The 25,881-nt window shown below is 38.7% G+C and overlaps 1 protein-coding gene across 1 annotated transcript; it reads left to right on the top strand.

The window, feature by feature from the left end:
- Positions 1–23,893: 23,893 nt before the first annotated feature.
- On the top strand, positions 23,894–25,066 carry LOC141651440 (uncharacterized). Its single transcript, XM_074459154.1, has one exon. The coding sequence runs from the start codon at positions 23,894–23,896 to the stop codon at positions 25,064–25,066; it is 1,173 nt and encodes a 390-aa protein (XP_074315255.1).
- Positions 25,067–25,881: the final 815 nt, after the last annotated feature.

The following is a 25,881-nucleotide window of genomic DNA, read 5'->3' as shown; positions in this document are numbered from 1 at the left end:
TATGATAAGTTGCATTTATCGTTATATTCGATTTATGTCCGAATTTATATACTTTGTTTTCTCCAAATAGGTTGTAAAGTCAAGGTCGAACCCTATTAAGTGAACTGGATTAACATTGTATTTTGTCCCTAGTTACTTAATGAGGTGACGTCTCGGAGTGACTAGATTGTAAGGCGATAGATGACAGCAAGTTCGAATCATCATATGGTCATAGTGATGACTGGTCGATTACATAGGCATATTGTGAGACAATTTGTCGGACAAAGGACCGTTTATAGAGTCCTTTTGTTGCTAGGTCGTGGCGAGGACTTCTATTTATTCCTTCGAGTCAATTCTTTAGACTGGTGACTATTTGTCTGAGTTGGTACGGTTTTCCGGTGGCTTTGGTTTTTGTTCTAGGTCGCACCGTAAAAGGAGGCCGATGAGCATTTACTGGGTCATTGTGATCTGTATCGAACGAAGAAAATAGGTCAACATGATTGTCCTTTTAAGTCATATTTTATCTCAAGGCCACTCGAGGAGAGATGACTGTGAATGCGTGGCCACGCTCGGATGCGATCTATAGTAGATTATCGGTCAGACAGTCATTCTCCTGATCGAGGAAACAACTTTATGATATGATCACGTGCAAGAACGACCTGAAAGACATCTTGCATTGAGTGGGAGATATTATTGGACAAGAGAATTGGTAACGCACACTTGTGTCAGACAAGTGAGAGATTGTTGGAGTAGTGTCCTCCACAATGAGTGCGTTTACATATTAAATCTCGTAAAAGGAATATCGGGGATTTATTTTATTTATTTGTCAGCTGATCATCGTTAATCGGTAATGATTGGTGACTAGAGTTTGACATTATCTTTGTCGTGTGATGGCGGTGATCAACTGATCCCTTTAGGTCACACCTATAGGATGACGCCCAAATAGAATAAATTAATTGTTTGTATAAGATACGAGATAATTAATTCCTTGTATTATTTGACTCTTAGTTAGTCACATAAATGTATTATTTGATGACGGGTTACGAACTCGGGACAAAGAGATTTATTATTTAATTATGAGATATTTAAATAATAAATGATTAGAATTTATTAATTAATTGTTAATTAATTAATTTTATACGATATGTGTATATGTTTTGAGGTGGAATTAATTAGCTATTAAATTTTACAAGAGGTTGTAAAATTAGCTAAATGGGTTAATATTGACACATTGTATGTTGATAAAATGGTCTTATGATTACTTAATAGTTAAGTAGTCATTGGTAGTTAATTTATATTATTTAAGTGTTAAATAAATTAAATTAATATTTAATTATGTAAGATAATTAAATATAAGACTTATAAGCATTTGTGGGGCAAATGTCGAAAACCGAACTGGACCAAATACAGTCCAATTGTTCCGGTTTTTTGAGGGCATACATGTGTCCAGTTAAGTGGATTTTCCACTAAGATTTGTTCACCATATTTTGCTATATATACCCTACTATTCACCTCATTTTGAGTAGTTGAAAAATTGAGAAAAAAATTGGTCCATCTTTAGCTTATAAAAACCGGTTGGTATTTCTTGTAAGGGACCAATTTTCTTTCTTATTTTTCCATCTTAAAACATCCAAAAAACACATATATTTATCAAATAATAATATTATCAAAGTAATAACATTATCTATTACATCAAATATACAAAAACAAGGTTACTACTACATTTACCTAGTTAGTATTTTTAGTAGTATATTGGGTTAATCTTGGGTGCCACCTTAGGAGATTACCAACTTTGGTAATTAAGGTGTTGGAGGATCATCCTTATTGCATTAGCACAAGAACAACATCAAGGAAGGAGTCCTTGAGTTGTGCCCATTTTGCCTTATAACAATGTAAGGAATTTTTGTTTTAAGATGGTTTTATACCATCTCTTTTATACATTCTTTTGCATGCATGTAGATTTAGACCACTTTAAATTAATTTGTAATTTTAATGTCATAAGATGAGTATTAACATGGTCTAAATAACTAACATACTTGGCACTGGAGGGAGTACCTGCTGACATGCTCTCTGAAATTTTCGCCCAATCTCTGGATGAACACCCGAAGGCATGGTTCTACAATCTGGACCTTAAGAACTTCCCCACTTTCGAAGATATCACGATGGAGTTCTATAAGCACTATGCTGACAATGTCGAGATTCAGACCAATATAAGAACATTAGAGGTTATGACACAGAAAGACAAAGAAGGCTTTACTGAATTCCTTGCAAGATGGCGCGCTGAAAGCGTGAAATTAGTCAAGAAGCCTGACGAAGTTGAAATGGTAGATAAGTTCGTAAAGAATCTACGACCTGTTTACCGCAATGCTCTGAAATACCAGAATTTTGGCTCTTTCAAAGAATTGATAAGAATCAGGATAAAGGTAGAAGATGACGTCAGAATGGCAGAAGCTGAAAAGCCTAAAGGATACCAAGGGGCCTCATCGTCTAAGGTCAAGGCCCCAGCAATGACCCATTTTGATGAAGCCATTAATCTCTTAGAAGGGCAATCGAAGAAGCCGCAGCGCCAAACACCTAGGGTGTTCACTGATATTGGGTGCACGTATGCTTACGCTCTCCAAAGGCTGATGGCCCAAGGAAAGCTGAATCCTATTGGTCCAACTCTGGACCCTCCCGCTGTTCAACAAGGTAAATGGTATAAACTAAATGCCTACTCCCTCTATCAACAACATGTGGTTTGCCAGGGCTGCCTTTCATCAAGGGAAAGGCCATGATACTGAAAGGTGCTATCGATTGAAGCACGAAATCCAAGACATTATTGAGAATGGAACACTCCCAATCCCAATTGTTAAACCCAATAACATCACCAACCCATTTGGCGATCACGCCAACTTTGTTTCTGTCGAAGACAATATCGATTATTCCCATCTTATCCGCCCATGTCACTTGAAAGGGGTGTTTATTGGGAAAATATTTGTGGATTGCTCAAAATTCTTGCAAAACCCGAAGAATGAAATTCATGACGGGAGTCTTGCTATAGAATGTACTCCTCTCATTAACGAAGTTAATAAAAGACAATTCGATTCACCAACCTTCATCACTGGTGTAGATCCTCAGAGGACTACCTCGGGATGGAGGCAGACAATCATAGGGATCAAGGACCAGAGCCGAGCATCTAAGCTGATAGCTGAACAAGGGAAAGCTCAAGACCAGATTTGAAAATTATGAGTCGGGATCTGTTTTCTTATCTTAGTCGAGTCGAGGCTAGGACTTTCCTTTCTTGAATTTGAGTCGTTTGTTCCACGATGACCTAGGGTGTGTCCTAGGAATCGTTCCTTCGAGTCTGTTAAGCATTTGTCATTCCAATAAAAAGTTGCAGTTTCGTTTCCAAATATGTCTTGTTTTCAATCCTCAATCATTCCAAAAGCATGATGAAATGCACAATACACTCAAAGGCATCCCTGAGGTAGAAATATGTCCCGTTTCAAAATGTAAGGTACCCTAGGATCCCGTGTTTGATTCCTTTACCTATTCCATGTCTGGCTGTAGAAAACCTCCATCAGAACCAGTGCTTATGACAAGCTTTTAGTTGATTCTATGACGAACCCAAACTAGCTCCTTGTTTCCCCTATCGATGATGGAAGGCGAGCCTTTTCCCCATAAAATTATCCTATCTCGAAGAAAGAAGAGACCAACTCATTCTAACAAGAAAATGTTAGTTCTGACCCAATTTAGTTGGCGAAGCCCAGATTTCAAGGAGTATCCAATTGTGACTAGGAGAATGAGTAGAAGACCATTTTCAAAAAGAGAAGGAAAAAAGAACAAGAAGGAAAAAAAAAGAAAAAAAAGAAGGAGAAGAAGAAAAGAAAAAGAAATGTCGAAATATTGATCGAAGTTCAAAGGCGAAGCCAAAATGGTCAGGTAGTGCCATCAGAAGTCATCCATACCCCTAAGTCCTTCCCGAGGCATTTACGAGAAAATAGTTAGGGATTCTGAGAATCAGTCAGCTTGTGTTAGTACACCCAAGCCTTTATGATCCAGACATGGAAATTTGAACCCACATCGATTCCCAACCCATTTGCACTCGGGTTTCATCAAACCTGAGACACCATTTCTAACCACATTATAAGCCATAGCCCTTGGTCTTAGTACCACAAAACGAACCTTTAAGAATGATGGTTTACCTTGCGAACCTATTTTTACCAAGCTTCGCATCCCAAAGAACCACAATCTTTTGTACCAACCCTAGACACAGGATTTAACGGTACCTTACAGACTAGAATGGGATATGACATGATACCTTAGGTGAAACCTTCGAGTGTGTACACACAATCAAAATGCCAGGTTTATGAACCAATGGTCGAACTACGTCGGATTTGATTTCGCTCCACGCGAATACGTAGGCAGTCCTTCAGAATAAGGGATTCAATCCACTCATCAACCAAGTTTTCATATTGTCGGTTTCTTACGGGTCTTAACCAAGTCAAAATGAAGCCACCTTTGTTTGAGTTGGTCTTAGCACTTGATGTAGGCTGGGATAAGGATATAGGTTCGGATTAATAGTATAAAGTCCTAGAATGAGCTTTATCTAACGGTTTAGGCAAATATGCTGAGTCATATAGATGTGGGTTTGTGTTGGGAACAAAAAATATGAAAAATCTGCTGTAAAGAAAGAAGGCGTGGAAGAAAAATAGTGAAAGCCCGCTGAAAAGAAAGAAGGCGGTGGCAAGAAATGATGAAAACTCGCTGAAAAGAAAGGAGGCGAGGAGAAGAGTGACAGAATGTTCCCAACAAGAGTTATGTGTGATGTCTAAGTGTTCTCATAAAATCAGTCTAGTGTCTGGGCGAAGCCAACATTGTTGCTCAGTGAGTTTAATCCACCTTGTCTACGCCAAGTGATATTGATTCCCATGTGCCCTCGGGAGCACGCCCATGCCATACGATATCTCCGTCCCAAGTCCGACGACCTTGTGATTCCCATTTGCCATCTTTTGGCGCCAGAATGGCCAATTTACATTTCAAACCCCAACAAGTCAATAATTGAATTAAAACCCGTGCACACTTAAGGTTTTATTTTACTTTTTTGTTTTACGTTAGCGGGCTACGCTCACGTTATTTACGGGTCATACAGAATGTTTGAGTCGCATTTCATGCTCACCCATCAAGGTTCGATTTCAAAATGATGGATTTTTCAAGTAATGGTACATTGCAAATTTCAAGTAATGGTACATTGCAAATTTCAAATTCAAATTTCGGGTCGATGACCCAACATCCCAAATGACTCGTTCCAAAATCAAATTTTGAGTTGACGACCCAACATATAAGTGATTTGTTTGAAATTCAAATTTCGGGTCGATGGCCCATTTATTCAAAATTTTTAACAGGTTCAAATTTCGGGTCGATGACCCAGTCTTTCAAATTCAATTTCAGGTCGACGACCCAACATTCCAACACTTCAGCCTCAGATCTCGGGTCGACGACCCAAATTTCAAAAAAAATTTAAATATTTAAATTTAAATTTCGGGTCAAGGGCCCAACATTCCAAGTGATGTCAAATTCAAACTTCGGGTCGATGGCTCAATTATTCAAAATTTTCAAATTCAATTTTCGGGTCGATGACCCAATCTTTTAAATGATCCAATTTCAAGATCGATGATCCAAATATGCTTATGTGATGATTATTGCTCGTACATTTTTTGTATTTCAAATGCAGTATTATATGCTTCAACTGGGGGCTCTAAAGTCTTCGACTTTAGAGCCATCGCAAACTGGGGGCTCTGAAGCCGTTTGCTTCAAAGACCATTATCAAGATGAAATGGATGACATCTACTCAGAATTAAATTCAATACAAGAGTATGAAATAGAAGAATTTCGTAGCTGAAAGCAAATGATGAAAGCGGCGGCAACCTGCTCGGAAAGTCCTGTCCCATTTAGACACCTACCAGCAGATGATAAATTTTGGGCAAATGTCAGCAAATGATGAATTTCGGACAAGCGCCAGCAGATGATAAATTTTGGGCAAATGTCAGCAGATGATGAAATTTGGACAAACGCTAGCAGATGATAAACTTTGGGCATGTGTCAGCAATTGCCGAACTACGACGCGGGTTTGATTCCGCCAGAAACGGATACGTAGGCGCCTAAGGATAAGGCTCAACCCACAATATATGCAAGTTTATGGGTCGACAACCAACAATGATAATTTGACGCAACAAAATCAAGAGTCAATCCCCAGCGAAGTTTCAGGTATGTTCTCTTCTTATGGCTGGCGAGCTTATATACGCAAGTCTAATGGACTATAAACGACCCGCGGAATTCTCAGGTCAAGAGGGACTTGGGGTATACTTTGACTTTCGCCTTATCCAAGCCTCAGTCAAAGTGGGGGCTCTGTAGATACCCGTATCCGTCGATATTGGAATTTGTAGAAAACCCGACAAACACCCGATGATGATAGAACGACATGTATTCACTAGTTAGCATTGTCATTATTTGGGTTCGTTTTATGAGGTAGAATGGGCGTCGTCGATGATGCGTTTTATTAATGATTTTTAATTTAAACGTTTTAATTCTTATTTAATTTAAATGATGTTTAAATTAAACGTTTTAATTCATTTATTTTCTCAAGTTTATTTTATTGAAAATAAAATAAATATTTGATTTGAAAAATCATTTTATGAGTGTATTTGATTTGGAAAATCATTTATTTTAATGTATTATTTGATTTGAAAAATCGATTTCGAAAGTTGAAAACTTGTTTTAATCACACGTTTTTGAGCTCGTTTTCTACTTGATTTGGGCTCGATTTTTGATGCACTTTTGACCCAATCTCTTCCTCTCATAGCCCGGTGTTCGAGCCTCCATAAACCCACCCAAGTCCTCTCCTTAACCTAGCTCTAAAACCACGACCAAAACAGCCCAAACACCACCCACGCTGCTCTGTTTTGGACAGCACCAAACCCGACTTTCCAAGCCCCAAACCCGCTCCAAACTATTAGAAAACCCGTGCCCATCAACACCATACCATACCCTAGTATCCCTACCATATTCCCATGCCTTGCCCACCAAGAAAAACCCTCATACAAACCCCCCAAAAGCTGCTGGACAACAGCTATGCAAACCGACACCCGTCTGCTTCTCCTCTCTTAAACCCTACTTTAACTCCCTATAAATACCTTCCCTTTGCCATACATTCGATTCTCTAAGTTCTCCATACATACTACCATCACTCACCAGCATCAATCTCCACAAAAAACCCTAATTGCCTCTCAAAACCTTCGACAATACCGACATACAAAACTGAGAATCAGTTTGTGTGTCCTCCTTGGAACCATTCGTTCTCCCTTCAAATCTCCATTAAAACTCGAGTTTCTTGCTCCTAATTAACCATATAACATCCATCTACACCTTAGATAAAGATTCACGAGCCGAATTGACTTTGAGAGCACATGAATCCCCTCGAAAAACAGAGTGTTATACACTCTGTTTTCGCGGCTTTTCTTGTCTGTCCAGTTCTGTTTGTGCTCGTTTTTCGTGCCCAATACCTTAGAACGAGCATGGTTTGTTTTAAGATATATATTTTAATCTCTTTCTAGTTTTCAAAACATCTTTCAAATCTAATTTTCATCCAGAAACGAGTGAGAAATTGTAGTTTGAAAGTTGTTGTCCAGATTAACCAAAAAACGTGTTGTTGCTTTGTTCCTTCGTCGACGACAGCCCCTCGAGATAAAATCTACGATCGATTACGATCCAAGAAGGTGTCAACGATACATGTAGGTTGAGGGTTCATCAAATCCTCCTCTTCTCCCTTTTATTACGTTTTTTTTATGTTTGTTTTTTATGGTTCATTTTGTACCAAAACATGGAAAAGAAATGCAAACTAAAAGAGAAAGAGAGTAAATGCGGAAAACTTAAAAGATTGCACGAATAAGGGACCTCCCCAAACCGACCGTGAACATGGGAGGTTGCTAAAGGCCCGGAATACCGTCACAGGAAGCTAATCCAAGTCAAAAACACTCGATGGTACTCGAATAGTGGTCGATCGAGTGGGTTGAGCATCCAAAACGGCTCGATCGAAAGGAAATTAGGTCGATCGAGTAGTTCTCTCTTTGCAGGTGCTCGATCGAGTAGGAAAAGTGCTCGATCGAGAGGATTTATCAGCAAAAGTGCTCGATCGAGAGGATTTATCAGCAAAAGTGCTCGATCGAGTACAAAAAGTACTCGATCGAGTGATCCTCAGTGTGTTCCTGCAAAACACAATAAAGATAGCCCGCAAAACTAACAAAACAAGCATACTGATATAGTCTATGGTATGAAAACCATTTATTACAACTGAAATGAAATAGAAAATGAAAATTAAATCTCCTAAGGTTGCCTCCCCGGGTAGCGCTAGCTTCGACAGGTCCCAGCTCGACCTTCTTTTTCTTCAAGCCTCTCTAATCAGTCATAATCAAAACAGCTCAAAGCGCGCAGCAACCGATCAAACAGCTGCACATGTGCTACACAAGAATGTAAGTAGCACCACAGTGGAATAAAAATATAGGAAATAAAAATGTACAACCGTTTAAGCCTAACAAATTTCCTATGTGAGCTCCTAAATTTATCCACAAAATAAAGGAGCGCAGGAGCAATTGACAATAAATTAGGGCTCCGTTTCAGATTAACAGTTTTGAAATGATAAGGACGGTGAAAAATCGTTAAATTAATTGACCTACTGGGGAGGGGTAAAGCATTAGAATACGAAGCATAAGTCAAGTAAGGCAATGTACTATTTAAACAGACGATAATAGAATTACCGTCTACTACCTCGGGTTGGTTGCTCTCAACGATGGAATCATAGATAAAGGAATTTATTACCTCTTCCGTGCTAGGAGCAATTACCGACTCAGCTGCTTCCTCGTCAACCTCCTCAGTGGATTTCATCCCGTAAATCGCAGCCTCAAGTGCATCTAACTCGGCTTTGAATAAGGGGGATTCGCCGTATCCATTATCATCATCAAACTTGTCATCCAAAATAAACCCACATGACGAATCAATGCTCTCACTGGCCAATTCAGTCGATCGAGTAGAATTGTTACTCGATCGACCACTTCCTTCCCCGAATTTCACTCGATCGAGTGCTTTGATCCGCTTTCGATCGAACGGTTTTTCTGGAAATTCACTCGATCGACTAATATAAGTCACTCGATCGAGTGACTCTTTCTGTATAGCGCTGAAATCCTCGTGTAAGGCAGTGAAATATGATAGAAATTCGTCATCCGAGTCATAAAAATCATCCTCAGCATTGCGCAACACGGTTTCTTCATGGGGAAAACCGGTCTCGGTACAGTATACCTCTTTTGGTTGCCAACTATCCGACTCAGCAACTAACTGAGCTATTTCAGACTCAAGCTTATAAAATCGCGAAAAAGTGCGTCTATCATCATCTTGCATTTGGAATGCAAGTGTCTCCAACAAAGATTTCAGCTCCGCCATTGATGCGTGTCTTTTATATGATGTTTTACATCCCATTTTACACGCATTTCATAGCTCATTCTTGTAATTTATGCTGCATTTCTCCCTATTTCCGTCTACTTCCATATTTTGTACATTATTGCAGAAATGTGAAGAATCCAGCGGAAATCGAGCTAAATCCGTCCCCAAGTACTCTACATTGCATTTGACGTGAAGTATTCACTCGAGGAACGAGCTTGGTGCGCAATTCAAGGCCCAAAAACAAGTCCACGAGTTTTAAGAAGTCAAGTAGCAGCTCAAGTGGTCGATCGACCATCACCCTCGGTCGATCGACCAATGATCGGGTTCCGAAGCTCTCAGACATCGAGGGACCATCGATCGACCACCTACCTTAGTCGATCGACCACAATGCTGTTCCAGACGTGAATTAAAAGACCGAGGAACTTGAAGCCCGTTAAGTTTAGGTTTTGGAATAATTGTTACGTGAACTTTCTATATAACGTAACTGAGAATACCTAGTTTAGCATTCAGTTTTCATCCAAGTTTTTACCTAAGTTTTATTCAGTAATTTTCATTAAGTTTCCGCATACGGTTCTTGATAGATAGTTAGGGTTTGGGATTGTTAAGCATTGGATTTTCGGTTCTTAATAACTAATCTTTCCTCTGCAATTCGGTATTCTTCTGCCCTAATTTTAGTTTATCTTTATTTTATCAATAGTTTAGAATTGCTAGCTAGTTTCCCGCAACCAATTTCATTGTTTATGTTAATTGCTTTCTTTACCATTTTAAGCATGAATTCAGTAGCTAGTTTCATCGTCAATGTTATTGTTTTCACCCTTGTCATGAGTAGCTAATTAATTTGTGCTAGGATGTAGGCGAATTGTAGCATAGGCGGCATTAGATTAGACACGGCCTGAACCCGCGTGTTGGTCGATCGACCACCTTACCTTCGCCGATCGACGACCTCGTGAGCTTATTTCGTTTTAATTGATTTTAATTGTTGTATTTAACGAATCGAATGCATGCGACCAATTAGATACCCTTTTATGACTGACCCAATAGATCGAAAGATAGGGTAAGTTATTAGACCATCAATTAAACCGACTAAACTGTGCTAAGATCGAAAGATAGGTATAGTTTAGACCATTAGTCACTTTTCAGAACGAAAGTTAGTATTAGTGATATTAGGGACCTATAGCAAGATCGAAAGATGCTATTTGTTAAGAGTGGACCGAGAGGACCTCTTTATTTCCCGCCTCACCTGTGTTTACTCGCACCGACTTAGTTTGTCTTTGCCATTGCCGAAGCTATAATGAACCGATCATCCTAGTACCCCTTTCTTTATCTGTTAAACCGTCTTTTTAGTTTTTTTTATCTTTATTTGTTCTTAGCTTTAGACCATCTCAACTAAACCCCCACAATTGTAACCTTAGACTAAATATAAATCAACTAGAATTTACATCTGCCTCCTTGTGGTTCGACCCTGTTACCACTAGCCTAGGTTAGTCTTAATAGGAATTATAAATTTTATCTTTGGTACTCACAACGACGGGTATCAGCCATCTATTCTTTCTGTATATCAGGAGGATCTTGTTGCAGTGGCCATTGATAGGGTGGACGTGGCGGCACAGCTACAGCTGCTTGACTAGCTCGGCTGCGCTGCTGGAACGCGTAAACTTTGTCATTTTCTGCCATGCAAAAGGTGCATTGTGCTCGGCGACCACATCTCCCGCATAAATCACCTGCCGTGCCATATAATGGGACATATGTGATGGGTCAAAGGTACTCAAGCCTTCCCTTTGACGATCTTTCACCTAGAACTGTCTAGGTAGAACCTGTAAGGCCTATCAAAACAACACTAAAGAAAAAGATTAGAACGGTCTCAAGGGAAAAATCCCCTGAGGCTAAAAACAGACAGAATTAAACAAATAAATAAATAGTTGCCTCCCCGGCAACGGCGCCAAAATTTGATACGGTCGTTATGTACCAAAAATAAAATACCTAGATACTACTAACAGAAGTCAGCGGTAAGTAGGGTCGATCTCCACAGGGAGGCGGTCACTATTCAATTGTCTATTTCGGTCATTTAATGTCACAATTGGGGGTTTTGATTGTTTTGACTAAACTAAATAGATTAAGGCAAGAGAAAATAATGAATAAAAACGGGGGTAAATCAGATAAAGGAGAGAAATATGCTAGGAATCGGTCCACCGTGGCAACTACACTATCGGGTCAACTGAGTCGATTTTATTATTGATAAGAAGAGCGAGGTCGTCACCTTTCGGTCCTTAAACCTACGATTATACCCTTTCGGTCTCTAATCGCCCTAGGGTCTCCCTAACTTAGCTTTCGCCCTAATTAGGTGTCACCTATTGTAATTAAGCAAGCCTTCCCTTCCAATCTTTCGATCCAGGTCGGGGGTAACTAAATAAATCGGTCTCCTGCATGCATTCATTCAACCTAATCACAATTATATTGCTTAATACAATTCTTGTCGCAAAACTAATCTAATCATGTCGAACCTAACATATTGCTGCCACGGTTTCCCTAGTCCTAACATATTAAAGGAATTAGCTAGACATAATTAAATAAGCAAGAACAAGAAATAGAGAAGAAGTAATAAACATAAACATAAATTAAGGAGGAAAAGAAAGGGAAAGAAGTAATTATCAAATAAATCCTGGAAGAAAGTAACAAAGAGCAAAGTAACAATGTGTATTGTGTGTGGGAGAGTTACAAATGACGTCCCCCCTTCCTATTTATAAGAAAAATAGGATTTTATTCAACCTAATGACGGATTTAAGCTAAAAGCCCAAGCCCGTAAGAGAAACCACTCGATCGAGTGATTTAAAACCACTCGATCGAGTAAACTAAAGCTTAAACCACTCGATCGAGTAAACTAAAGCTTAAACCACTAGATCGAGTAGAAAATTTACTCGATCGAGTAAATCAATAAATGCAACTACTCGATCGAGTAGAAAAAGGACTCGATCGAACAAAATTCTACTCGATCGAGTACTTTCCAGCAACAATTTCCTACTTTGCGCACTGAACTTCAAACGGCTGCCATTTCTTCGTTACTTGAGCAAACAGGGCGATTCCGGTGGCATTGGAAATCTAAGAGAACAAACTTTCATATCCAATTAGAATCACCTGAATATCTATTGTAGAACTCGAGATTTTGCTTTCCAAAGTAGGCACTAGCAATTTGAAGTTCTTCCTTTGCTCGCCTAGCTATCTTACTTCTTTGCGCATCTCAAAATAGCTACATTCCCGCTCCAAATTCACTCTTCCTCCAAATTCATGCTAAACGGACGGTAAAATGCTTGATTTCACTACTTTCTGGTTCATTCCTGCAAATAAGACAAAACAAACCAAAGTAGCATATTCGGGGCATTTCGTAGCATAAATTACGATAAAAGCATGGAAATACATGCATGAAAAGGCCTAAAAAGACTATATAAAATGCACGTATCAAATCTCCCCAAACCAAACCTTTAATCGTCCTCGAGTAAACTAAATGCAAACTAATGGAACGGAAAAGATAACTCAGAGCTAGCTATAACTTGTCCACTTAAACCAATTTAATGCAAGCAAACTAAACACTTATAGCAAGACAGTCAAATGTAAACGAGTTGTAAGATGTTTATAATAAAGCTGAACCGTCGACCTTGCAAGACCTTTAATAATGGACTCTCACGGGTCACTCTCCTCTCATGAATCAAAGGGTGAACATATATATGTAAGAGAGAAATAAAAATAGTCGCTCACCTAGACTACGACCCACATAAACATGCATGCAACTAATATGATAGACAATTCTAGCTACCGTACACACATTCCAACCAAACAAGGTCTTTTCACAGCCGAGGGCTTACAAAAATATGGTAAAGTGAGGCAATGGGTAAGAAAAGGCAAAACATTTATGGGAATGTGGAGGTATAGGTGATCAAGCTAGTACCTAAACAAAACCATATAACAACATCCATTCTCACTCAATTATGAATTAAGCGCATATGCCCTTCAATTGGCACAAAACTCACCAAACCGAACTGAAAATACTCCTCAATAAATGTAAATAAAGCATAGGAGTGAAACCGTCTCATCAAACAACATCTTTTTTTTCTATTTTTTCGGTTTCTTCTTTTTTTCTTTTCTTTCCTGTTTTTTTTCGAATTCCTTTTTTTCATTTTTCACGTTTTTTTTCATCATCCTCCCTTCCTTCTTAGATTACCAACTCCGAATCAACAGAATACGAGCCAAACTTGGCACAATGAAATATATACCGCAAAACATACACTAAACTAGCTTGACAAGGCAGGCTAAATTTGGATGTAGCTAAGGGTCAACTAGCAAATTTGGCTAATGTGGAGTTAAATGGGTAAAAATGAAAGAAAGGGAAATTGTAAGCACCTCCCTGCATGTGACACCAACCACTAACCCGAATGTATGCAGGCAAAAAGCAATTGAATTTCATATACGTGCAAATTAATGAACATGCCATGCAAGGAGTAACTACTCACAATCCTACATGAATCCGGTCATAAATGACACCAGTTTATAAGGCTCTAATCCTTAGAAATTATAAGTAGGTTGCCAAAATTTCAGGTCAAGTCTATATGTTCAGCTAAATTTTAACGTTAACTCGTAGATATGCAAAAGACAAAGCTAAAAAGATATATAGTCTATGCAAGGCTTAAGCAAAAGACAAATAATAGAGCAATTTCATCACTGGAATCCATCGTTCCGACTCAACCTATATGCTAAAATAAACGTGAAATTTTTGAATTTTTAACAATTAATTCATTTTTTTTGAGATTTTAAATTTTATATGAAAAATAAACAACAATGCATACGGAAATAAACGTGATAACAGAAATGCAAATAAAAACAAGATGCAGACACAGATATGGATGCATAACCTCCCCAAACCAAACCGTATAATGCCCCCATTGTACCAAAACATGGAAAGGAAATGCAAACTAAAAGAGAAAGAGAGTAAATGCGGAAAACTTACAAGATTGCGCGAATAAGGGACCTCCCCAAACCGACCGTGAAATGGGAGGTTGCTAAAGGCCCGTAATACCGTCACAGGAAGCTAATCCAAGTCAAAAACACTCGATGGTACTTGAATAGTGGTCGATCGAGTGGGTTGAGCATCCAAAACTGCTCGATCGAAAGGAAATTAGGTCGATCGAGTAGTTCTCTCTTTGCAGGTGCTCGATCAAGTAGGAAAACTGCTCGATCGAGAGGATTTATCAGCAAAAGTGCTCGATCAAGAGGATTTATCAGCAAAAGTGCTCGATCGAGTACAAAAAGTACTCGATCGAGTGATCCTCAGTGTGTTCCTGCAAAACGCAATAAAGATAGCCCGCAAAACTAACAAAACAAGCATACTGATATAGTCTATGGTATGAAAACCATTTATTACAACTAAAATGAAATAGAAAATGAAAATTAAATCTCCGGGTTGCCTCCCGGTAGCGCTAGCTTCGCACAGTCCCAAATGACCTTCTTTTTCTTCGAGCCTCTCTAATCACCATAATCAAAATGAAGCTCAAAGCGCGAAAAGAATCGATCAAACAATTGCGCATGTGCTACACAAGAATGTAAGTAGCACCACGGGAATAAAAATATAGGAAATTAAAATGTACAACCGTTTAAGCCTAACAAATTTCCTATGTGAGCTCCTAAATTTATCCACAAAATAAAGGAGCGCAGAGCAATTGACAATAAATTAGGGCTCCGTTTGAGAACGATTTTGAAATGATAAGGACGGTGAAAAATCGTTAAATTAATTGACCTCTTTGGGGAGGGGTAAAGCATTAGAATACGAAGCATAAGTCAAGTAAGGCAATGTACTATTTAAATAGACGATAATAGAATTACCGTCTACTACCTCGGGTTGGTTGCTCTCAACGATGGAATCATAGATAAAGGAATTTATTACCTCTTCCGTGCTAGGAGCAATTACTGACTCAGCTGCTTCCTCGTCAACCTCCTCAGTGGATTTCATCCCGTAAATCGCAGCCTCAAGTGCATCTAACTCGGCTTTGAATAAGGGGGAATCACCGTATCCATTATCATCATCAAACTTGTCATCCAAAACAAACCCACATGACGAATCAATGCTCTCACCGCCAATTCAGATCGATCGAGTAGAATTGTTACTCGATCGACCACTTCCTTCCCGAATTTCACTCGATCGAGTGCTTTGATCTGCTTTCGATCGAACGGTTTTTCCGAAATTCACTCGATCGACTAATATAAGTCACTCGATCGAGTGACTCTTCCTGTATAGCGCTGAAATCCTCGTGTAAGGCAGTGAAATATGATAGAAATTCGTCATCCGAGTAATAAAAATCATCCTCAGCATTGGGCAACACGGTTTATTCATGGGGAAAACCGGTCTCGGTACAGTATACCTCTTTTGGTTGCCAACTATCCGACTCAAAGAACTAATCGAGCTATTTCAGACTCGAGCTTATCAAATCGCGAAAAAGTGCGTCTATCATCATCTTGCATTTGGAATGCAAGTGTCTCCAACAAAGATTTCAGCTCCGCCATCTCTTCTTTCTGTATATCAGGAGGATCTTGTTGCGTGGCCATTGATAGGGTGGATGTGGCGGCACGGCTACATGTTGCTGACTAGCTCGATCCGCGCTGGCCGAACGCGTAAACTTCGTCATTTTCGCCATGCAAAAGGCGCATTGTGCTCGCCAGACCACATCTCCCGCATGAAAATCACCTGCTTTGTGCTATATAATGGGACATAGGTGATGGGTCAAAGGTACTCAAGCCTTCCCTTTGACGATCTTTCACCTAGAACTGTCTAGGTAGAACCTGTAAGGCCTATCAAAATAGCACTAAAGAAAAAGATTAGAACGGCCTCAAGGGAAAAATCCCCGAGGCTAAACACGAACAAAATTAAACAAATAAATAAATAGTTGCCTCCCGCAAGAAACGCGCCAAAAATTTGATACGGTCGTTATGTACCAAAAATAAAATACCTAGATACTACTAACGAAGTCGGTGGTAAGTAGGGTCGATCTCCACGGGGAGGCGGTCACTATTCACTTGTCTATTTCGGTCTGTTTTAATGTCACAATTGGGGGTTTTGATTGTTTTGACTAAACTAAATAGATTAAGGCAAGAGAAAATAATGAATAAAAACGGGGGTAAATCGGATAAAGGAGAGAAATATGCTAGGAATCGGTCAACGTGGCAACTACACTATCGGGTCAACTGAGTCGATTTTATTATTGATAAGAAGAGCGAGGTCGTCACCTTTCGGTCCTTAAACCTACGATTATACCCTTTCGGTCTCTAATCGCCCTAGGGTCTCCCTAACTTAGCTTTCGCCCTAATTAGGTGTCACCTATTGTAATTAAGCAAGCCTTCCCTTCCAATCTTTCGATCCAGGTCGGGGGTAACTAAATAAATCGGTCTCCTGCATGCATTCATTCAACCTAATCACAATTATATTGCTTAATACAATTCTTGTCGCAAAACTAATCTAATCATGTCGAACCTAACATATTGTCGCTTACGGTTTCCCTAGTCCTAACATATTAAAGGAATTAGCTAGACATAATTAAATAAGCAAGAACAAGAAATAGAGAAGAAGTAATAAACATAAACATAAATTAAGGAGGAAAAGAAAGGGAAAGAAGTAATTACAAATAAATCCTAAAGAAAGTAACAACAAAGATGTAAAGTAAAGTGATGTATTGTGTGTGGGAGAGTTACAAATGACGTCCCCCCTTCCTATTTATAAGAAAAATAGGATTTTATTCAACCTAATGACGGATTTAAGCTAAAAGCCCAAGCCCGTAAGAGAAACCACTCGATCGAGTGATTTAAAACCACTCGATCGAGTAAACTAAAGCTTAAACCACTCGATCGAGTAAACTAAAGCTTAAACCACTAGATCGAGTAGAAAATCTACTCGATCGAGTAAATCAATAAATGCAACTACTCGATCGAGTAGAAAAAGGACTCGATCGAACAAAATTCTACTCGATCGAGTACTTTCCAGCAACAATTTCCTACTTTGCGCACTGAACTTCAAACGGCTGCCATTTCTTCGTTACTTGAGCAAACAGGGCGATTCCGGTGGCATTGGAAATCTAAGAGAACAAACTTTCATATCCAATTAGAATCACCTGAATATCTATTGTAGAACTCGAGATTTTGCTTTCCAAAGTAGGCACTAGCAATTTGAAGTTCTTCCTTTGCTCGCCTAGCTATCTTACTTCTTTGCGCATCTCAAAATAGCTACATTCCCGCTCCAAATTCACTCTTCCTCCAAATTCATGCTAAACGGACGGTAAAATGCTTGATTTCACTACTTTCTTGTTCATTCCTGCAAATAAGACAAAACAAACCAAAGTAGCATATTCGGGGCATTTCGTAGCATAAACTACGATAAAAGCATGGAAATACGTGCATAAAAAGGCCTAAAAAGACTATATAAAATGCACGTATCAGTGATTGTCCTCGCTCGTTTACATATCCTCGTGTTCAAGGTAGGGCATTAATAAAACGATATTGACTTTGTTTCTCGCTTTTGACCCCTTGCTCGTTTTTCTCAATTCTGCCTGCCCTAGGACCCTTTGCATGTTGATTCAAACTTTGATTGTTAACATATGACTCAATCCGACGACTTTAGATCGGTTTAATAACCTAATTAGACAGATTTGGGTACTTGGACATAATAAGCATTAAAATCGGCTAACAATTCTCTAAATCAATTGAATACATCTCATCTTCTACATGATTTCTCGCTAGTACAAGAGTGCGTGAATATCACCTTCTTATTAACATTCGACGAGTTAAATTAACTAGCGAATCTGACATAAAATGACACATTAGGCCGTGTAGAACACTCAGTTTAGGCGAAGCCTTCTACCCTCTTTTATCATCGTTTTCTAGTATATATCCAATATCGTTTTTCAATCGATCTAACTAATGAATCTAGTTTTGGACCTAAGTTTAGCCGTGTGATGGTCTCGTGTGTCTTAAGCCGTGTGCTTGGCCATATCCTTTGTTGTTCTTGTTTCGTTTTTTATATCGTTAATTCATTGTTGTTTTGAAGTTTGTAATTTACATTTTGTTTATCCAGTCGTTTTTTGTAAGTTGTTTGTAATTAGTTTTCTTTTTAATCGAGTCAAATGATTTCTAAAAACCTTAGTCTTGTTTGGTTAGATGGTTGTGCCCCAATTCATGTAAGAGCGTAGTAAATCACATGTTGTTTAAAGCAACGTGGCCCGATTTATGCTAATGCAAGCTTTGGTGCGTGTCCTAATGTCTAATTCAATGAGATTAAGCAAAAGCACGCATTACGAGGAGTGACCCAAGGCCATGAGTTATGTAAGCCGTGGGCCACCCCTTGTGCACGTTTTCCTAGGCCGAATTGGCCGTGTAGGGCGTCGTGTATGGTGTCATGTATAGTATTGTATTTTAGATTGAGTTGTATCTTTAATTTCTTGCTGTGTCGGCATGAAATGCCTGGGTTGCAATAGGATAGATCCAATGGCTCCCCCATTCCTCCTAAGCAGTGTTTGCGCATCTTTTATTTCAAATCAACCAACATGCTAAAACAACTTTGACGAAATTAGTATTCATGCATTAAACGACATAGAAATTGTTGTCACATGTTAGGGTTTTAAAACGATGTTTGCATATCATATATCGTAGTATCTACGACTTGTTTGAAATCCGATACTTGACTTAGTAGAGGCCGTTATTGACGGGCGGGGTTAGGTGTCCTTATGGGATTCCTAACACGTACCCTCACCCCTTACTCAAAATCTATGGTTTGTGGATCCGTCTAAATACCATTGGATTACATGAGTCATTCTAATCGAGTGATATAGGGTAGAAGTCTTTATCTTTAATCACTCGTAGTCGATTGGCTTTATGCTTTTTGATGAAAGGTGTAAAGTTGACTTGAACGGTTCCAAGTTCCCATAAAACTTAGTGGTGACTCTAATTTGTCTTAATTCGATTCAAAGGAACCTCGAGTCGATAATGCCCTTGTGGATCCCGCGGACGCAGCTCCTGCGGGCGTTGTCCACAGTACTAGATTGTCTTTTACTCTTTCGTGCACTTTAATTTTCCGTGTAACAGGTTTCTCATATTCGTATTTTGTCAAACATGCTATAAATCAAATGTATTAGTCGAAGTGTTGAAGTATGCAGCAAGGAAGTCAATTTGACCATTCAATAGTGTCATATGCGGAGTAAATATTTTGCATGGTTATTGGTTGTAACCCGATGCTCATTCTCCAATTCGTTGTTCCACCTTTAAATGCTTCAAATCCTTTAAATCATTTTTTTCCATCAAATATTTCTTCTATTTTATTTTTTGATACCAAAATATTTTCTTCTATTTCTCACAACATTTCTTCGAGAAATCTTTTTTTTTTTAAAGAATTGTGTATATAATTATTTTCTCATGAATTAGGAAAGCTAATAATTCTTACGAAGTATATAATAATAGTATTGTTTTGATTGTAATGTTGGATGAATGGAGAGGAAGCATCTATGCTTAGATCTTATGAAGTATGTTTGAATCATATATGCATAAATCTCTATTGATTGTGTCACTCTGATTACGTGTTGTTAGTTTTGCTAATTTTCTAATACTAATAATTGTCAAGTCCACCTCTAAACCGAGTTCTGTAGATACCCAGTATCTGTCAAGTCTCCAACAAACACCCGATGATTATCGGACTATAACATGCTTAGGAATTGCAGCGTTTAATCGACAGTTTTGTATAACTATACGTCGGAAAACTCAAAACGATTTCGAAAACAAAACATTTCAAAACTTTTTAAAAGTACCTGGAGTATTTAATGCACGACGACGGGGTCATAATGACACTAACTGGAGTAAAAACCGACACCGGACCAAAAACCGACTCAAAAATTCAAATCCCGACTCCAACAACGAGTCAAATCGAGTCAAACACAAAAAACAAACTTCTCAAAACTTCCATGTTAAGTCTTCCCGGAATACTTGATGGTCAAGTACAAATCATGTCATCCGAAACCTAGGATAGAACAAATCATGATTTCAATTGCGTGATAGTGACAAGACAGCTCGAAGACCCGCGAAATGGCTCGCGTCTCTTCGAGTAGCCCATGCGGCCACGTCGCTCAAGAGGCAAACAATCACCCATTTTTCTATAAATACCCCTCAAATGCCACCATTTGAAGGTACGCAAGTGTCCGCCCCCTCATTTCTCCCTTAAAATTCTCGACTCGACTTCTTAAGTCATAAACCGACACGTATTTTCGACCTACCGATCGAAAATACAAGCCATACACATTGTTTGGTACCGTCATCGTGCATTAAACCACTTGACCGACCATCTCGACCAACTACAACATCACTAAACTTAAACAAAACACTCTTTACATTGCATAAACGATTTTCAACCGAGTTTTCCGACCAAACAAGTTGATACACTTTCGTCGATTTCTCGTCTCAAGCCTAGCATGCAAGTATAAGGGTGTAAAAATCCTCTTCTTCCATTGTTTTCATCTGTTTTATGACTATAACATGCTAAAACATGCATAACATGATTCAAATATAGGTTAGATGAGCCAAAATCGGATTTTGGTCGGAGACAGGGGCTACTTGCGTAGCAGGAAGGCTCGCGCCTCTATGCCCCCTCAGGCCTTAATCCAGCCGTGTTTGTTCTCATCTTTCCTCTTTATTTCATTTCTTATTTGAAATCGATTTTTACCATTTCGAATATTTCAAATCATTTTCATGATAAACTTTTAACCATAAAACGTTTTCACCCTTGATTCCTCATACCATGACGGTTTAATCCGTGTTTCGGTGATAATATTTGGTTAATTACATTTTAAAAGGTATTTTAAAACCTTTTATTTCATTTCTTTACATTTCAAAACAAACATATTAGTCATAAATACAAAATCATCCTTGGTTCCACATACCATGTCGGTTTTTAACCCGAGTACGATGATAAACATTGACTAATTACAAACAAATGAACTTAAAACAATTAGTTCATAATCATTTTTCAAAACTATTCATGTCAAGCTTGCAAAACCGAACCCGACATCGAATATCATCAACACAATGATGATTATTCAAGTCCCGTTCTTCACACGGGCATAAAAGCGGTCTAAACGACCCTTTCAAACAAAGACGGTTTCAAACACCCCTTTACAAACCGTTTTATAAATGATTTCAAACAGGAAGAAGACATCCCTTTGGATCGTCTGCTGATGCGTGCATTTTATATAGGGTTTTTATCCTATATTTACACGCATTTCTATGTTATTTATGTAGCATCTAGCTACAAATGCCCCCGAATAGCCTACTTTGGTCTATCTTGTATTATTTGCAGGTTTGGATCTGAAGTGAGCTAAATCAAGCCCGAAGATGTCCCATTTGCATGCATTTTGGAGAAAGAAGAATTCGAGCTTGGAATCTGTCACTTAGAGATGCGCGAAGTGGCTTCAGAACATGTTTTGAATACATCCACGCTGACATAGTTCGATCGACTAGATTGGCTGCTGAATACTGGTCGATCGACCACTTCTTATTGCTGAGGATATTCGATCGAGTAACTACTATGCTCGATCGAGAAGGGCGTTTACTAGGTTCCTCGATCAAGTACTCTTTTCTCTCGATCGAGGTGTTTTACCTTGATTGTGCTCGATCGAGTGGATTACTTCTGCTCGATCGAGCGATTTTGCCGTGGATATTATTTTTACGCAATCCTTAAGTTTTACCGAGTGGACCTTTTTAATCCTATCTTAGCTAGAATAAATAGGAGGAGGAGGGTAGAACGATACATCTATTCTTTCATCCCTTCTTCTGGATCTCACTTTTACTTTCTATTTCGTAGTCCTAAACCTTGGCACTTCGGAATTCATTGTTATCGGTATTTTCGATCCTTAATTTCAATCCTTAATATATTGAATCTGGTCCTATTCTATCATCTCTTTCTAGATTTCTTTAATTCTTATTCCTTTAGCATTTGTTCTCTAGCATCGGTGTTTATGATTTATCGCCTTATTAAGATGTTCAATTTAATTGTTTCTCTTATTACTGTTAATCTCTCAAATTTAATTATGCATAGCTAATCTCTTATGCTGGGACATAGGGGAGCCATGGTAATTAGGGAGATTAGGATTAAGTGATTAGGCTAAGTTAGAATTAGGTTTGTAATGTAAATCACTGCATTTAATAGCGATTAGCTGCTTGAGTCGACGCATTTAGCTAGTTGATTTGATATACCTTTACCTAGATCGGAAGATTGGAAGGGGTAAGACCTGCAATGAACATTAGGACATTCTAATGAGGGCGGAAGCTAAGTTAGTAATGTTTTAGGGCGAAGCGGACCGGAAGGACCTATCCACTACCCTATAGACCGAGTTTTTACTGACCTTTGACCCTAGATTTGATCTCTAGAAAACCATGGTGAACCGACTGTCCTAGTTGTTTCTCTTTATTTGTTTATTTCTTCAAAGCTTATTTCTTGTTTCTTTGCTGTTCCTTTTCTCTTTGTCTTCGTAATTTAGAATCAAACAATCAGCCACCAAGAAACGGTTACTTAGACAGACTTAGTTTAGCATATATTATTCCCATCTCCCTGTGGATTCGATACCCGACTGCCTCTACTACATTTTATAGAGACCGGTTGGTTTTTATTTTTGATAGGGTTGCGACAACCTTATCAAATTTTGGCGCCGTTGCCGAGGAAATGGTTTTATTTTGTTTGCTTCATATTAAGTTTGTCTCTAGTCTCAAGGAATTTAATCCTTGAGACTGTTCTCATATTTTTCTCTAGTGCTGTAGTTGTTTTGCAGGTGATCCGTCCTAGAAGAGGGCACTGAAACATCTGCTGTTCTCACAATTCCAATTGCTAAAATGCCTAACATAGCTAGTCACTCGGAACCTACTATAAATTCTCTACCCAAAGGTTTCCTGCTTCTGGTCTGGTTTAAACTCGTCGTCAAAAGCTACCAACCAAAACAATATTTATAACTTCACAAACTACTCTTAGTAAAGAGGTAAGTAAAGGTCGGATCCCAAGGGACGGGTATTGATGTAGGATTCTCAATTGCAAATGGGCGTGTCTTAGGGTGTCAAAATTTGGGTTGAGATGAAATTGGTCTAAACTAATTAACAAGATAAAAGTAAAGCAATGAAAACAAGCAAGGCAGTTAAAATGAGATGTAAACAATCTCTATGGAATATCTGAGTAGAGTTCTTTCTTATGTTACTGAAAATATGGGCTTCAAGTATCATCCCCTTTGCAGTAAACTTAAGCTCTCTCATTTAATGTTTGCTGATGACCTCCTTTTATTTAGTAAGGGTGATACAGCCTCTATTATGGTTCTTTTGAGAGCCTTTGCCACTTTCTCCAGGGCATCTGGTTTGCACATGAGTCCATCCAAAATTAATGCCTATTTCAATGGTGTGCCTGGGGGTTAAAGCTGATATTTTGCAGATAGCAGGGTTCCAAGAAGGATGTTTGCCTTTTAAATATTTGAGAATTCCTATTACTGCTGATAGAATGACCAGAGTTCAGTGTCAAGTGTTGATTGAAAAGTTCACTGCTAGGATTACTAGTTTTGGCACTAGACACCTCTCTTATTCTGGTAGGTTGGTCTTGATAAACTCAGTCCTCACTTCTTTGTATTCTTATTGGATGACTATATTTATCATTCCCAAAGGAGTCTTGAGTAGACTGAACTCCATGTGCAGAAACTTCCTCTGGGATGGGACCATTGATCATATCAGAGCCCCTCCTGTCAGTTGGGAGAAAATTTGTTCACCAAAGAATGAAGGTGGACTAGGCATTAGAGATAGTTTTGTATGGAATACTGCTGCTATTGGTAAGCTAGTGTGGTGGGTCTATTTTAATCCAGATAAGCTGTGGGTTAAATGGGTTAGCCAGATTTATTTAAAGGGACAAGCTTGGCCTGATTATCAACCCAGTGGAGATTTGAGCTGGGGGTGGAAATCTGTTTTTAGGGTCAGAGACAAGATGAGCCAGGGCTATGTTCAGGGGCAGTGGGTGTTGGATACTAAGGGGTACACCTTGAAGAGTGGTTATGAGCTGTTACGTGTGAAGTTTCAGCCTGTGGTTTGGCATAAGGCTATCTGGAACTTGTGGTGTGTGCCAAAACATAGGTTTATTTGTTGGATGATGGTCAGGAATGTTATGCAGGTTAAAAGCAAGCTATTTCATCTTGGTATTAGCCCTGATGATCTTTGCTTGCTTTGTGGAGGTGCTACTGAGACACATGTGCATCTGTTTGAGCAATGTGTCTATAGTAGGAGTGTTCTGCAAGGAATGGCTACGTTGTGTCAGATTAATATCCCATCTGTGAATATTTTGCAGTGGGTATGGAATCAGAAATGGGCTAAAGCTAGAAAAGGGATTGTGCTGTGTGCTTTCATGGCCTGTTATTATCATATCTGGATGATGAGGAACAGGGCTCGGATGGAGTTACATTTACCCAGACCGGCTGTTGCTCTCCATCAGGCTAAGTGTAGTGCAAAAATGAGAATTAATGTGCTCAGTAGTCAGTTAGATCTTTGTACTAGATCATGGTTAGAGAGTATTGATTTATGTAAATAAGGGTTTGTCCCTATTTGAAAATGTTAGTATGTAAAATTGTTAGGTTGTAAAACCTTTGTTTGTGCTTAATGGAAACTTACATTTCACCAAAAAAAAATTGATTAAAGGCACTAGGGTGTCATGGGTTTATAGGGGATTCATGGGAGTTGATCATACAAACATGTTCTCAATTATATAGCAATCACTTATTGTTGTGATGGGATCGAGTTGGTGTATAAGCTTACAATCCCTAAGAAGGTTGGGGTCCCGGAGCCGAATCGATTAGATTGTACAACACCTACAAGTCGACTTAATCCTTCCTATCCAACTATATGCATGGTCTAATAGACCCGAGTTGGTGTATAAGCTTACAAGATTCATTGAAGAGATAGGTGATGGGTAAAAAATGCAAGGATTCATAGGCTCGCATTTCATCAAACATAACATCTGCATAAGTTGAAATCACAACAAGCAAGTAATTTAATTATGAAAACATATTAGATTAAGCATGAATCATTCCCCATGTTTGTTTCTCCTAATTTCCCATTAACCCTAGCTAAGGAATCTACTCACTCATTATCAAGTTCAACATGCTAAAAAGGTTGTCAATCAAACTAACAAAGCAAAACATGATGAATAAATGAAAGTGATTAACAATAATTAAACAAGATTAAGAGAGAATTATACCTAAGAAGATGAATCCAAATAATAAAGCAAAGAATAATAGAAGTACTTGATGATTGATGGAAGGTTGTCAATCCTCCAAATAAACCCAAATAATCTTCTAATTACCCAAAATAAAGGAAGAACAATAGAGAAATTAAGGAAAGATTAAG

The sequence above is a fragment of the Silene latifolia genome, chromosome 4, assembly GCF_048544455.1.
Source record: "Silene latifolia isolate original U9 population chromosome 4, ASM4854445v1, whole genome shotgun sequence".
Taxonomy (NCBI): Eukaryota; Viridiplantae; Streptophyta; class Magnoliopsida; order Caryophyllales; family Caryophyllaceae; genus Silene; species Silene latifolia.
Note: the sequence above shows the minus strand (reverse complement) of the source record. Positions and strands in the feature narration are given on the sequence as shown.

Coding starts and splice junctions, on each gene's coding strand:
- LOC141651440 (XM_074459154.1), top strand. CDS start 23,894: ATGGTGTGCCTGGGGGTTAAAGCTGATATTTTGCAGATAGCAGGGTTC.